This window comes from Cavia porcellus, unplaced genomic scaffold (genome assembly GCF_034190915.1).
Source record: "Cavia porcellus strain 051 isolate PalLab524CR breed Dunkin Hartley unplaced genomic scaffold, mCavPor4.1 scaffold_14, whole genome shotgun sequence".
NCBI lineage: Eukaryota > Metazoa > Chordata > Mammalia > Rodentia > Caviidae > Cavia > Cavia porcellus.
The window spans coordinates 63,341,131-63,357,358 of NW_026947497.1; the positions used below are offsets into that span (position 1 = coordinate 63,341,131).

At 48.1% G+C, this 16,228-nt stretch overlaps 1 protein-coding gene across 1 annotated transcript in view; it reads right to left on the bottom strand.

Annotated features, from left to right (window-relative positions):
• Positions 1 to 15,423, bottom strand: part of LOC100714792 (sodium- and chloride-dependent transporter XTRP3A) — a 30,645-nt gene extending 15,222 nt beyond the window's left edge. Inside the window, exons 1-4 of the mRNA XM_003477021.5 lie at positions 14,803 to 15,423; positions 5,147 to 5,287; positions 4,139 to 4,230; positions 1,804 to 2,031 (exon numbers count right to left, since the gene is read on the bottom strand). Coding sequence (XP_003477069.2) covers positions 1,804 to 2,031; positions 4,139 to 4,230; positions 5,147 to 5,287; positions 14,803 to 15,130 — 789 coding nt within the window. The 5' untranslated portion in view covers positions 15,131 to 15,423. The remainder of the gene's footprint in view (positions 1 to 1,803; positions 2,032 to 4,138; positions 4,231 to 5,146; positions 5,288 to 14,802) is intronic.
• Positions 15,424 to 16,228: the final 805 nt, after the last annotated feature.

The window sequence follows — 16,228 nt, forward strand, 5'->3', positions numbered from 1 at the left end:
GATGGAATTATACTAGCATATTCAGAGAAAAGCAAAAAAAAAAAATAGTAATAAGCAGACTATGTAAGAGCTCTTGAATAAATCTAAAACAAAGAACTTAAGGCACTTTGGCTTAAAGGAAAGCATTGAAATATATAGGTAATGGCTTCAAAATACATTCACTGAAATTATAGCACAAAATTTCCCCAAACTACAGAATATGAAGGGTACATAGAAAAAGGAGGTATTTGAAGCCCAAAATATACGTGACAAGCAAAAAAACATTCTACAACACATAAGTCACATACACAACAAATAACAGCTATCAGAGAGATGCTCCAAACTGTAAGGGCAAGTCCATTAGAATAAGAGCAGATTTCTTAAGAGAAATCTTAAAGGCCAAGAAGGCTTGGAATGAAAGCTTTTCAGGCTCTGGAAGAAAATAATTGCCAACCCAAGTTACTATATTCTGCAAAGGTTTCCTTCAAAATTGAAGAAGACATAAAGATCTTCCACAATAAGTATAAACTAGAGGAATTTATGACTATCAATCCATCATTGAAGAATTTAAAGGAATCTGAAACACAGCTACAAGATGGGGAAAGAGTAAAGCTCACTGGGGAAAAAGGTAAACAAACCACAGACAAGAATATAAAACAGGAAAACAAAACAAAAAAAGACTGGAATTAGAACATATTTTTCACTAATAAAATTTCATGTAAATTGTTGGTAGATATAAAAAAAACAAGGCCCATCCCTATGCTGTCTGTAAGAAACATACCTCATCTGCAAAGGTACATAGAAGCTGAAAGTGAAAGCAGTAGTAAACTACACTATTGATCAATGGACTTCACTGATATTTATGGAATGTTTCATCCAACATCATAGAATTCACTTTGTTTTCCACGCACCATGGAATGTTCTCCAAAGCAGACCATATTTCAGCCCATGAAGTAAGCATCATTGAATACCAAAAATTGAAATAATCTGATGCATCCTATCAAATCACAGCAAAATGAAACAGGAAATCTATAGCAAAATAAACCATGGGAGCGTCACAAATGTATGGAGACTTAATACATTCTTAACCCATTAATAGGTCAGTGAAAAAAATCGGGAAAAGTTAAAACATCCTAGAATGAAACGATATTGGAAACACTATATATCAGAAGTGTGCCATACAGAAAAAGCAGTTGTAAAAGGGAAGTTCATAACTATGAGTAACTACATCAGAAAACAAAGCCCAAATAAATGAGCTAATGTTGCATCTCAAGCTCCTAGAAAAGCAAGAGCAAGCCAAACCTAAAACTAGTAGAAGGAAGAAATTATAAAGACCAGAGAAGAAATTAATGAAATTTTAAAAAATACAGATCAGCTGCTTCTTGAAGTCAGTAAGCTCTTAGCCAAACTTATCAAAAGAGAAAAGACCCAAGTTTATAAACTTAGAAGTAAAAAATTATGGCATACACCACAATTCCAGAAGATCACCCAAATTATGTTCAAAGTTTATATTGTAACAAATTGAATAACATAATTCCTAGACACCTCTGACCCACCTCTGTTGAGCCAGGAAGATATAAAAAATCTGAACAGATCAATAACAAGCAATGTTATGGAAGCAGTCATTAAAACTCAACAAGGAAAAGCCAAGAACCAAATGGATTGATGGCTGAAAGAGAAGGGGTACAAAGGGATTGAAATTGACTGAGATGTGTTAAACCAGGCACCTTCTTCTGGGAATTACACCCGGCGCCGTGGAGTGCTGCCTGGTGCTGCCCAAGGGGGACAGCAGTGCTGCTCCCGCTGCCCTCCCCGCCTGCCCACCTTGCCCGTGGTCTCGGGGCCCCGCAGGATGCACAGGTACACCATCGTCCAGGCCAGGACCAGGCACAGCGCCGGCTCCCACTGCACAGTCCCGCTCTCCTGGATGGACGGCGAGATGTTGAGGGTCTTCCGGTACCAGAAGTACTGTGTGGACGAGGCCTTCTCACACTCCTCGTCGTAGCCTGTGCGGTTTCCATTCAGGGGGCAGACAGACCACGGCAGGGGGTCCTGCAGGTTGTGCAGAGGGGTGAGAGGGAGGCTAGGGTCGGGGGGATGAGGGCAGGAGGAGGATACTGGTCTCAAGGGCAGCGGCTGGAGCTCCTGTGGCATGAGGAGTGCATGCCTCTAGGGGACTCAGAGGAGCCGCAGGGGTGCACAGTGTGGTTTTGGGGTGGAGTCTGTGTGCGGTGGCCTTGCCATAGCAGGTATTGCTGGGTAGTGTTTAGTGGCAGGGCCTAGTGAGAGGGTCAGTTGGGGTGTATGCCCTTTGTAACTGGTGGGACCCTGTCTCCTGTGAGAGATGACACATCTGTGGCTGCACCTGCTTGCGTGGTGACCTGCTGTCCTCTGTGTCCCTCACTAGAGGCCAAACCAATGGGCCAATCTGCTTCATCCAGTGAACCTTCCAAACTACTAACTGAGTAACACTTTGGTCTATGGGAGTTCACTGTGTCCAGTGTTTCATTGTGATTATGCAGAGCTCTACTCTTGTTGCCATCCTGCAGGTGGTTTGGGGAAGCCTGAACTGTGTTGGGAGTTAAAGGCTAAAATGAGTGATGGCAGAGAACTCTGACCCCCTCCATGTCATGAACTTATGAAGGACAGAAGGAAATGAGTATTCAAATAATTTTTTGGAATCCTTGATGCCCACATCCCTAATGCCCACATTTCCAAGAAATATTAGAAACAGCTGCCCCCATTTAAATGCACTTTATTTAGAAAACGGGCAAATCTTCCTGACTTTGTTAGATAAGACACATTGCTTCTACCTTTGAAATTTTGTCTTCCTAAGTGCACAAATCTATAATGCCTGTAGCTCTTTTGGGAGTGCCACTGTGCCATACACAACCTCCCCAACCATACATGGCAGCTCTGCACAGAGGAGGGAAGCAGCCCTCAGGCTTAAGAGTCAGAGTAGTAGACTTGTTTCTAAAAGAAGGTTGGGGCCAGGTGCTAGGGTGGCAGTGAGAGCCTTTTACTCCTGTTCAACAGTAATTCTTGTCACCCTCGAAATGTTCAGTGAACATGCAGCTCAGGTGAGTGTGCTAGGATATTATTTCATCAACAAATGCAGTAAAAGAATCAAATATACACATGCAGAAAATTGCACCAGAAAACATATTTCATGTGTTACTAAAAAATCTGAAAATGGATCATAGACCCATTTGTACCACCCATCACTCTAAAATCTAAAGAAGAAACAGGAAGAACTTTTTATAACCTTTTTTAAGGCAAAGAGGTGAATGGAGGGTGGGTAAAACCTTATTTGTATTTACAGCTGCTCCCCAGCACTGGAGTTAGGCCTGAGCTTTACCTCCTGTCAGATCATAAGGAAAGGGGTTCCCATAGTAGCGCAAAGCTCACTGTGAACTTCAAAGGTGAGGAATCTAGGCTGAGAACTTTTTGTGAGAACCTAGTGCCCAATGACCTGAAGTAGGCCTGAGGCTGTGACTTTAACACTGGGGAAAGGACTCATTATCTATCACAAATATATACTAATTTAAAAAAACTTTTAAAAATCCCTTCCACCCCAGTCCATTGAAAAAATGTCTCCATGAGACCATTTCTCAGGCAAAAAGCTTGAGGATCACTGAACTCTAGGGAGAAACAGAAAGATCCTACACAGAATTTTGTGTTGGAGAACAGCCCCTGCGTTGTTAAAGGGTGATAGTTGTTCTTCTGGGAGAAATCTGGGGTTTGTTAGGAAAAGGAGAGGCTTAATCTGGAGTCTGAAACTGGGAAGGATAAGTGGCCATAGCAGGAAGGGGTAGAAGGGGAGAGGAGAGGAGGAGGAACAGCCCTACAGTACTGCTGGGATATGGAAATCACTCTTACCAGTTCTTGCCATGGATTTGTTCCTGGACCCATTAAGAGATCATTCTAATATTTTGAGGATCTCAGCTTATGAAAGCTGTGGACCATCTCTCTCTAAATGTGTGTACAAGCACATACACTCTGCACCCTGGCTTGCAGCATGAGCAACCTTGGATCCACTTGATATGGGGTTCTTGGCTTTCCCTTGTCCCTCGTGCCACTTGATGGCTCCCCCTGAAGCTGCCTCCTCCTGTTCTCAGGCAGAGGCCCTGCATTTATTCCCTGATGCCCTCTGTCTCACCTGGAAAGAGTTGAAGAAGTACCAGAAGCCCCAGGCATTGATGATGTTGTAGTATATGGCCAGGAAAAAGGACACCACCACGCTGGCCACACCTGGGGGGAAGCAGAGGGCAGTGATGGGAGCCATATGTGGGTGGCCCACCACCTTCAGTGAGTATTTATGGGACAGGAAACCTCCCTCCACAGGCAACTGTGACCTTTTCATGAAGGTGTTTCTTTCCCCAACCTTTCTCTTCTCTTTTGGGATGAGACTGGTGACATCTTTTGAGATGAAGTGCCAGGTCCTATGCTAAGTACGACACATGCACATGGTCTTCATACAGTATTGTTCCCATGTCACAGAGGAAACCACTGAGGCACAGAGCTGGCCCAAGCCTACCCAGCTAGTGAGTAGCAGAGTTAGGACTCAGAATTCTGGGAGAAGCACTTTGCCACTGCCACATATCACTCATGTACCCAGTAAGACAGTTGCTCACTCCAGCTCAACCATGTTTGGGTTTCAGGGACTAACTCTGTCCAGTGGTTTTAGGCTAGGGTGAGGGGGAGTTAGGAATAGAGACATGGTAAGACCTGTATGGATCCCATGTAGAGTCGGCCACCAGGGTGCTCTGGGGGTCTAGGGAGCCCACATTGGCTCACTAGAGTACTCCCTACCCTTCCCATTCCACATATGGAGCAGCTTGCAAGTCTGCAATAGGCCATGGTGGAAGACTATGCCACTGGCATCAGCAAGCTACAGGACAGCTGGGCAGCAATTTCTCTTCCACAAATTCCAAAGCTGAGGCCCAGAGAAGAGAAGTCAGGTATATCAGTGCCCAGGGGCTGCCCTGTGGGTCAGGGTCCCACCCCTTCTCAGCCAGGTTTGCTGGTGGCTCCCCCTGGGCCATCAGTTCACTCAGTCACTGCTTACTCTGGGATCCTGTGCTTGTTCTAGAGCCTCATACCTACCCCATGCCACCTAGGGGACAGTATGTCTCTGTGTGGGAGGGAATGGGGGAAGCCCACATACCAACACCTCCAAGGTAGGGACTGATGGTCCTCCAGGCACCAATGCTGCCCTGCCGCATGCGCTGCCCCACTGCCAGCTCCAAGTACAAGAGTGGCATTCCTTCCACAATGAGCATGATGAGGTAGGGGACCAGGAAGCTACCTGTGAGCATCCAGAGCTGAGGTCAGGCCAGCAGTGTTAGACGGGCCACTTAGGGCCACCCACTCCCCTCTGCAAACTCCCTTGCATCAGCCTGCCTTTCCCCTTGTTCACTCTGCCTTCTACCTCCTACTCATCCATTTTCCTGTCTGACTCCATTCTTCTGTCTGTAAGTCTTCCACCTATCCACACATCCATCCCTCTGTCATTTCGCTGTCTAATGACCATCCAGCCAGCCATCTATGCATCTATCAGTCTACCCATTCCTTTATCTACCCATCCATCCAGTCATCCACCGTCTGCTAAACCAACCATCATCTATGAATCCATGCACCCATCCACAAAGCATCCATCCATATTGAAAAACCCACCCATCTATGTGTCCATCCATTCATTCATTCCATCCATGCATCCACTCATCCATGAATAACACACCGACTTGTCAGTTATAAAAATGTTCAATACTCCTAGCCCAAGAGGCAAACAGCCCCTGCCTTGCTTCCCTGGAGTGCCCTCCTCAAGGCCTCTGCTGGCTGGTCCTCTACCAGAGCCCCCATTGCATCTCCTGTGTCCTCAGGGCCAGGACCACTGAGTCCCTGCATATTTGGAGCTCCTCCTCTTTCTCCTCCCTTGAGGTCTTGTACAGCCCTCACAGTGCCCAGGTAAGGCAGTGTCTGAAACACCATTTACTAAGCACTGGCTGTAGCCAAGGCAAGAAACTGGGCAAGGGCCAGTGAGAGAGGAGGGTGGGGCCTCTGGGGAAGAGAAAGCTGAGGCTACCACTGCAGGGATTAGGTGAGTCCAGCACCAGCTGACTCCTCAGGTGTGAAGGTAAACAAGGCAACATCTGTCCTTACAGGAGCACTGCTCAGTCACACACGCTGCCTCCACAGTGCATGTACAATGGGCTGTACCAGTAGGGCTTACGGCCATGCTCTGGGCCACCCAGGAACCTGTGCGTCACTCCGAGCAGCTACAGAGAGTCACCCCGAGAGCAGGCCATTGTGCATCTCACGATGGTGGGCATCCAGTCTGGGCCCATTTCCTGCCCTGTCTCAAACCGTGGACACAGCCTGGCCCACTTGCTTAGTTATCCCTGGGGTGACGGATCCCAGAAGTAGAAAGCCTGGGACACAGCCCAAGGAGGGAGTGGCAGGGGTGATGGGCAGGGAGAGCAAGGTCCACACCCCAGCCCAGGACTGCCTGGCTCCTCCTGTGCCCAAATGGGGCCTTTGCACTAGCCTTTTCTCTCTAGGACTCTGCTAGGGTCTCTCCTGGCCTCACCCCTTCCTGGTCTGTATCCACTTGTGTTGGCGCCTCACCAGCTGGGTGGTGAAGGAGGCTGAGACTGTCCATAGCTCCCTCCTTTGAAATCCCTGGGCTTGGTGGCTATGTTCCCACAGCCCACATGGAGTAGCACCCCAGCCTGAGAGGTCAAAGGAAGATCTCACTTTCACCAGTGTCACTGGGGACTGCTCCCAGGGAGGCTGAGGCCACCTCGGCTCAGTGGCAGGGCCTGCCCTCCGGCCAGCTGCCTAGGCCAGATAGAGACACAGGCCTCGGGCCCAGGTGGAGTGCAGGCCTTTAGTCCCTTCTCCCACCCTCAGTGAGCACCCAATTTAGGGAAGTGTGCTCTGAAATGATTTTGTCAATAAATGAGAATTGAACATCCTCGTGCAGAAAACACACCTCAACTCATGTTTCATGTGTTTTATATAAACAAAAATCCAGAAGGGAATTACAAACTGGTGTATATAACTGTAGAATCTCAAGAACAGAAGAGTCTTTGTGACCTTGGGTTAGGCATGCCTAAGTTCTTTTAGATAACATAGCATAGAAAGTTGACAAATAGGTCCTTATCCCTTCTGCTCAGGGAACAAAAATGCAAACTACAAACTAAGGGAACATGTTTGCAAACCATATATGTGTGAAAACAATCATGTCAGGTATATATAGAGAATTCTCAAAACTCGGTAGTAAGAGAACAAATTCTCATTCAAAAAATGTACAAAGTGTCATGCAGACAGTTAACACATCTTGGACCATTTATGCTGTGTCTTGGATGTCTTTGGCCAGATCATCTGTGCTCTCCCATCAGGGCTCTGAAGCCAACAGCTTGGGTTCTTTTTGAGGTGGGTCCGGCACGACCAATATGTGAGGTACACATGTGAGAAAGGGTACGAGGGGGCAAGACAGGGCTGGGCTGTGTTTTAACACAAACCCACTCCTGTGATGATGGTGCTTACCCTGCCATGCAAGCAGAGGCTTCACCACCTAGTCACCCTGAGATTGTCAATCTTGATTGTCATGTTGGCTGGATCGGGAAATCCCTGGGGAGTTGGTAAAGAACATTTCCGGATGTGTTTTGAGGGTGTTTCCAGAGAAAATGCGCATGAGGGACAGCACGCTGAGGTGGGGAAGCCCACCCTGAACAGAGGTGCCACCGTGTAGTCGTGTAGGTCCCAGATGGAGCAAAAGTAGGAAGTAGGAGGCCCAATGGCACAGCCTCTCTGGCTGTCTCTTTCTCTCTCCTTCCAGGCTGCCAGGAGGGGAGCAGCTCTTCCCCACCACCACCGTCTGCCATGGTATTTTCATGCTGCCACAGACATAACTGCGCACAGTGGAGCCAGCTGGCTATGGATCAAACTCTCAGAGAGCTCCAAAGAAACTTTCCTCCTCAAAGTTATTCTCAGGTATTTGAGACAGCCATGAAACACTGACTAATACGCATCTCTGAGCGCAGGGTGAAATTGCCTTGTGGGTTAAGTTTCCAGTTTATGAGCTTTGGGAGACATGCTTGAGCCACAGCAGTAACTGTGACTGGCATTTAAGCACACCAGGTGTTCATTAGGAAAATGCAAAGACAGACCACAGTGAGATGCCACACACGCATCAGAATGGCTGGATTTTCCAAGTGCTGTCAATGTCAGGTGCTGGTGAGGATTTGGAGAAAGTCCCATAGATTGCTGGTGGGAATATAAAATGGAACAATCTTTTGGACCAGCTGTTTGGTGATTTCTTATGAAGGTAAGCATACATTTATTGTGTGATCCAGCAGCACTATTCCTAGGCATTTATATGAAGAAAAGAAAACTGATGTCACACAAAGTTTTATATGCATCTTTTATAGTGGCTGTGTTCATGTGAGTAAATAAATAGACAGATCATGGTATATTGATACAATGGAATGCTGCTTAGCCAGTAAGAAAGAGCAAACTATCAGGATCCCAACAATGTAGATAAATCTCAAAAACACTATACATTTAAGCTAGTGGTCCCTGACATTTTTGATACCAAGAACAGGTTTAGATGGGGCTGGCAGGTGGTTCTGGGGATGTTTCAGGCTTCTTACACTTTCTGAGTACTTCATTTCTATTACTACACTGTAATGTATAATGAAATAATTATATAACTCTCTCACCATAATGCAGGATCAGTGGGAGCCCTGTACGCATTTCCCTGCAGTAGATGGTCTTAGCTGAGGGTGGTGGGAGACAGTGACATCTAAAGTGTGCTGCTTAGGTTGTCTCGTCCCTGATCTTGTTTGGGTGTCAAGGGAACCCTGCTTTACAAACTAGGTGGTGGGAAGGAAAGCAATGTTTGCAGTGCTTTTGTGGTAACTTCAAGATATTCTGCTTTGACTTTAATCCACAATATACAGAAATAAGTTTTCTCAAACATACTTCTTTTTTTGATCTTTTGATCTTTTTTGAGACAGGGTTTCATTTTATGGTTCAAGCTGGCCTTGTACCCACTTTGTAGCTGAGGCTGGCCTCAAACTCATTGTGATCCTCCTGCTCCAGCCTCCCGAATCCTGGGAGTATAAGTCTGCACCGCTGTACCCAGCTTTCTTAAACATAGTTTTAAGGCCACTGCCATTTGCAGTCTCAAGCCACTGATCCTGTTCTCTCATGGGCAAAGTCAGTCCACCTGCTTTTTCACAGATGAGTTTCAGATCCATCCCTTCCCAGTGTGGGTGTCTTTTGTGGTGGGAAGTAATGATCGAACTCTCTTGGAAGCTGATATAGGTGGTTGTACACTAACTAGGAGGGTGAAGGCCCTGGCTCAGTTGCTTCAAAAATCTCTGCTAATATTTAAAACATGTCAAAAAGTCCAGTGTTCACTCATCACCCTCAGAATTCCAGTTAGCTTTGAATGCAGCCACTTCATCTGCTGATCTGAACACAGCTGTCATTTTGCCCTGTACTGCCAGACTGAATTTGTTAAGCACATTCAATATTTCACAAGCTAAGCAAGTTTTGCAACCCATTCTGTGTCACTGAAGTGTGCTGCCAATAGGGAATGGTACCTGAAAGAACTATCTCAAGTGGCTTATATAACTCAAAATCTGCCCAGTGATCTATCTTTAGGAAGCTGTCTCCCTTCTGTGTGTTAGAGATGTGTATGCTCAGCGTCTGTCTTTTCACAGGAGTGCACTAAGAGATATGTGTTAAGGGCCTGTGCTTTAATGAATTTGATAATTTAAATCATATCCTGCACACCATTGCTAAGTTCAGGGGACATTTTCCAGCTAGCCAGCATTTCTCTATGGATTTCAGTGTACAGACCCATGTGCAAATGCAACCTCTTTGACCTAAGTGGTAAAACCAGGAAGCCTCCATTCCTGGTAGCCACTGCAAATACCAGCACCAGCTGACAGGTTCAGGTCACCTGGCATGGAGTGATCCAAAGACCCAAAAAGCTGTGCAGCAGTGTTGTTGACAACAAAAGTGCATATAACTTATCCTCATGCACATCCTTGTGTACAAGATATTGCACAAAACACGCACTGTCATCAACATCATTATGCACCAATGTGACTCATTAATCCTCTCCAGCAATTGCTTCAGTCTCTCTGTTACTCCTCAGTTTGTCTAGTTACAGTGCTAGTTGGAAGAGGAATATGTGCCACCTTTTTAACTGCAGCTTCCCGAGAGTCATGATGAATGTCTGCAGCAGCAGGTGGGCCCAGCTCTTCACCCAGAGTAAGGGTTGTCTTTGCTCCAGCAGTGTGTTTAGACGCTAGGAATGATGCTGTCAGTGCAGATATGTGATGGAGCGGTGGCCTACAGTAATTACATCTGTCCTTCATGTCCTCATTTCTTGTCTTAAAAATTCCAAAGGCTCACCTTTTAATATGGGGCTTGGTGTCTGTGTTGAGTTTTGAAGGTTTCATGTCTTCATTGGATGGCAGGTACCATGTATTATGTATAATATGAATATGCAAAATATGAATCACCTGTTGCAGTGAACCTGTAATTTAAGTAAGACCCAGTATTTTCTTTTAAATGCAGCTTTCTTTCTTTCTTTCTTTGTTTCTTTGTTTCTTTGTTTCTTTCTTTCTTTCTTTCTTTCTTTCTTTCTTTCTTTCTTTCTTTCTTTCTTTCTTTCTTTCTTTGTTTCTTTCATTAGCAGTTTTAGAATCTCTGTCTCATCATCCCCTCTTTCAAAGAAGCTCTCCAGTGATGTGTTTCTGTTCTTTGTCTTACTCACTTTTCTCACTTTTGAGACACAAGGCCCAGCACCCCCAAACTAAAGGAGATTTACTTTGGCTCACAGTTTAGGCCACAGTTGGTTGGTTCTAAGGCAGAAATGGTGCAGTGGAAGGGCCTGGGTATAGGTGGAGAAGAGCTGCTCATATCATGGCCAGGAAGTAGAGAGAGATGGGAAAAGCCAGGGAGGGAGATGCACCCTCCCAAGCTATGTGCCCAGTGACTGTTCCTTCTGACCAGGCCGACCTCCCACCAGCACTCTGGGTTAATGCACTGGTGAGCACAGTGCCACTCATGACCCATCTACCCCCAAGCACCCTAATTCTGCACACATGGAAAGGTTTGGAGGTTACTCTTGATCAACCCTAATATTCTCATTTAGCTAGGCTTAGGCTGTGGGTTTACCAAACTGTGATCAAAACAGGCATGAGTGTGGGAAGGAGGCACAAAGTGGCACATAAAATAATGAGCAGCAAAAAACAAGGCAAACTAGCTTGATGCAGATATCTCAGTGAAAGAAACACTTGTTTTGTGATCAGTTTGAAAACCAGTCTTGCCCCTCTGACTCCCTGCACCATCTGCCATCTCACTGGCCAGGGCTGCAGTTACCCAGAGTTCCCGGCCAGTCACTTGTTGTCAAGTGCAGAGCCTGCCCTGCCCTTGCACACCCTGGTCATTCTCACGTTGTTTCAGCACAGCCTTGCCCAGCCCTCAGCTACAGCCTGGCTGCTCTGGGCCACAGCAATGTGTCTTCACCTGGGCTAATGTCCAGCAGGAGCCACCATGTGAGGGTCACATTGGAACCATGAACCAGAGACCTGACTCAGGTGCCTGGGAGAAGCCCTTGGCATCAGAGATAGCTGCTGTGGCCTGCCTCTTCATGCTACACACACAACTGCACATGTGCACACTACAGTGTGACCCCCATCTGTCCCCAGAGCCTCACTCCAGTGTGTGTGTGTGTGTGTGTGCGCACACGTGTGTGCCCAGGCTGAGGTAGAAGAGAAGGAAGAAAGATGAGGAAGCAAGGAAACTCATAGTAGTAAAATTGGACCTTTTAAGAAAAACTGAAGCTTCAGGATACAGAAGTCATTCTAGCTTAGTCTCCCTCCCAGGAAAGATTCCTGGGGGCCCACACAGTAGCGCTTCTTGCTGTGGGCTCTGCTTCCCCAACCCCTCCTTAAGGAGCCACTGCAGGGAGACAGGGTCTCCCAACACCTGTGTGACTCCGCCGTCACATCCTAGATAACCCATGTCAGGACCCCGAGTCCCCACAAACAACCCCAGCCCCAGGCCCCTCTCCCTTTTGAGGCTCACACTCAACTTCCCTAAGTGTGCACAGTACTTTCGAATTTGGCCCCTTTGCCTCTCCTGTTGATGCATCTTGAAAATTCTTTTTTTGTAATAAAAGTCTGTGATCCTGGGAGCTGCCCCCAACATGGGTGAAGCTATGCTCCCAGCTCCACCTTGGGGACCTCCTCCCACCCTGTCTGGGGACAAGGCCAGCTCTGAAGAGTCAGTGGTCCCCACCGCTTCCCAACCCCATGTGCTGGGATGGAGCCAGCTTGCCACTATAAGTAATCGGCAAAAAAAAAAAAAAAAAAAAAAAGATGAATTAGGCCCTGTGCCCTGCTCCAGGCAAGCACCAAGCACCCCATGCCAGGGCCCAGTGGCACGTAGGCCACCCACCTGTCCTCTGAAGCTGGCCCATGCACCAGGTACTGTTAGCAATGCCAGTCCTTGCTCTGGGCAGGAGCTCTGGAGGGTGCCAAGCAGGATGCAATGCTTTAAGCAATTTGGGATCAGCAAGTTGAGGGCACTAGAAGAAAATGGCACATCCATTGCTGCCCAGCATCCTCTGGTGCCACACAGAGCAGATGTAAGTGAAAAAGTCCTGCATCTCAACCACCCTGCTTTATTCCTCAGTGACCACCACGAACTGTTCCAAAGGCAATTTCCCAACAGTCGCCGCTGCCCATCTGGCTGTAGCCCCAGCAGGGGGAGCTGTCCCTGTCCTGGGATTGCAAACTTCAGAATTAACATTCCTCGCATCTCCTGCCAGGCAGGGAAGGAGCACAAACCCTAATCCGCTCACTTGATTCAAGGAAATCTTTTGTGGTTTATAAACCAATTCTTTGTTTTCGGGGGAAGGGTGCTGGCAGTGCATGGAGGTGCAGCCTGGGGGTGTGACCTGCCCGGCTGGGGTGGGGGTGAGACAGGTGAACTCCAGGGCAAGAGCCCAGTGGTCAGCTGACACGTGCCAGGACCCATTGTTTGTCCCCCATCTGCACAGCTACGGCCACCTGTCCACCCTATGCAGCATCCAGCTGTCTGTACACTCCTCCTGCCCAACTGTTTCTTCTTCCAGGGCCCTGAGGTGTCTGTGACTCCAGAGTCACCCAGCCCCACCTGTGCTCACCTGTATACAGTTCAGGTGATGGCACTGCCATTCACAAGATGCTAAATCATCAAATGACTGTGAGGGCCATCTGGCCTGGCAGCTGGGGGTTGAGAAGTGAGGCCCCAGCACAGGTGCTGTGGCAGGTATGCCAGGCCCAGAGCACTAGGGACATCACCTCCAACAGCAGCCCTAGCTGCATACGCTTTTCACACCCCTGTGGCACACGTGCACACACTTTAGCTTGAAAAGAGGAAGCAGGAATTCAGATGGACTTTTAAAAACTCTATGAATGAACTTTTTGTGCACAAAGGTGTTCTAAGCCTCAGTGGTGACGAGGAAGGAGCCATGTTTAGGTCTTGATCTTTTTCTTCTTTGTTTGGGGGTGGGTACTGGAAATCAAACCCAGGACCTTGCACTTGCCAGGCAGGCACTCTGCCACTGAGCTATACCCCGGCCCTGTCGGTCCTGGTCTTCTTAAGGGATTTTTTTAAGTACCAGAAATCGAACTCACAACCTTGCGCCCAGGCAGGCAGGCATTTACACCACTGAGCTAAATCTCTGGCTTCTTAAAGGATTAACTTTCATAAACGCATTGCACTATCTTTCATGGTTCTCCATGGTGAGTAAGAGAGATGTAAGTGCGTGTACAGGGTGCCAGGCAAACAGAAGGTGCCCAAAGATAACACGTGTCAATGCTTAGATCCAGTTTCCCCATTCTCTCTTCTCTGCATGTTTTTATTTTTATTATTTTATTATTTATGTTGGCTTTTTGAGCAAGGTCCTTGATAAGTAGCCCACGTTGGCCCAATGGATGGTGATCCTCCTGCCTCAGCCTCTCCACTGCTGAGATTACAGGTGTGCGGCACCACACCTGGCTTTCTCTGCATATTTTTAAACAGAATTGCTTAAAATATTGTCTCCATTTTATACAGCTTGGAGCCCTACTTTCCTTTTCCACTAACAATATGGAGAAATATCCAGATGGAGCCTCAGGCCCCAGCCCAGGGCTTGGGGTATCCCTGATACACTTCTAGTTTTTACTTTATCACAGCAACATTCCCTTTGGATAGAGCTCCACAAAACGGGTCAGCTGCCGGAGAAACTTTTCAGCCCTGAGACTTGAAAATCAATCTCTCTCTCTCTCTCTCTCTCTCTCTCTCTCTCTCTCTCTCTCTCTGTCTCTCTCTCTCTCTCCCCTCCTCTTTCTCTCCCTCTTTCCCTCTCTGTCTCTCCCTCTCTCACTGTCTCTCTGTCTCTCCCTACACACACACACTCCCCCACAAAGGTGCCTGGGCTGCACTATAGTTCTTTAGCTCTGCAAAGCCTGGCTGTGACCTTGCTGCTGTCTGTCTGTCCCCAGCTGCAGGGACCATGAATTGAAGAAAATTTGTTAAAAAAAACCATGCAGAATAACTCCCCTTTCTCTCCTTCTGTGATTCCAAACCCCCAACTCTTTTTTTCTACAAACTAATCTTTTAAAAAAATGAAAAGAAAAAGGAAAGGAGTGAAAAGAAAGGAAAAATGGCTCAGGACCCGTTCACCCCGCGGCCGAAGCCTGCGCCACCGAGCTGGCCACTAGGGTCGCCGTCCCTCCCACCGGCCAGTCCCCCGCACCGCGCACTCACCGCCACCGTACATCTGGCACAGGTAGGGGAAGCGCCACACGTTGCCCAGGCCCACAGCGTAGGAGATGCAGGCGAACACGAACTGCAGCGGGTTCCCCCATTGCGCCCGCGCCTTCTCCATGGCCCAGAGCCTGTTGGTCGGTGCCCGCGCTCCGCCGCCGCCTTTAACTCTGGGCTCCGGCGCGCCAGGAGGGCGAGGCGGGTGTGGGGACGGAGCTCCGCCCGGCCAGCCGCCTCCAGGAAGCCGCCGGGATCGCAGGTGGGGCCGAGCCGCCCGCACAGCAGGACACCGCCTCCCGGGAGCACCCGTACAGACCGGGCACGGCATGAGTTTCAGCCGTGCTTGACCTTGAGTGGAACGGCAAGGTCAGAGTGGCCACAGTGCCCGCGGCGTCTGAGCGGGACGGCGGGCGAATGTGCCGTGAAGGTTTAAATTTTAGTAGAGTCAGAGGCGCCGTCCAGGAACTTTCTCAGAATCCGCCCCTGGCTTGGAACACACAGCCTATCGTGGCCTCTCCGTAGCAGCTCGGAGTCCTCTGTCCTCAGTGTCTTTAGTTGTGCTGACCTGGCTGCCTCGCTGTCTTGAACTGGTTAAAAAGATTGATTCTTCCTGGTCCTTTTGACTTGGAACTGCCAGAAGTCACGCGGTGCCAAATCCGGTGAATACGGTGGACAAGGACCCGGCGTGGTGTTTTCCTGAGCTGCCTTTCCTTGGATGGTGCTCAGCCTTAGCTGTCACCGTATTTTTGATAACAGCTTGTAAAACACCCATGAAAGAAGCCTTAGAGCTGCTTCAGAAAGGGTCAAAGACCACAGCTCGAGGGTGTTCACAGTAAGGCGGTATTAATGTCTTTTACTGTAATTCTTTTTTATTTTTCTTATTTATTTATTTATTTGTCGTTTTGAGACAGGGTCTTGCTGTGCAGTTCAGGGTGGCCTTGAGCTCACTTTGTAGCCCAGGCTGGTCTCCAACTTGCAACAATCCTGCCTAAACCTCCTGAGTGCTGAGATTACAGGTGTACGCCACCATTCCTGGCTTTGTAATACATTTTTTAAAATGTCAGCAGTCATCATATATTTTAATCACACCTGGTGTCTCTGACTGAGAGACAGGAGAAAAGCAGCTAAGGCTGGCAGGTCCCAGTGGTGGACAGGGTACAATGCCCTGAGCAGGTGACAGATGTTTGAGGGAGCTCAGAGCTTGGCATGGGTCTGCCCCCTGTCCCAGGAGGAAGAGCAAACCACTTGAGGCCTTTGATGTCAGCTTGTGGGGCTGGAGGCAGGGAGGGCAGCCAGTGTGGGCACCTGCTGGGGTGCGCCCGGCCAGGTAATTAGGCCTGTGAGACCCAGAAGCCCCAATTCCTCTGGTTGCTGGGGCTGACCTGGTTGAAGGCTGGTGCTCCTGACTTGGCTAAGCAGGAGATCA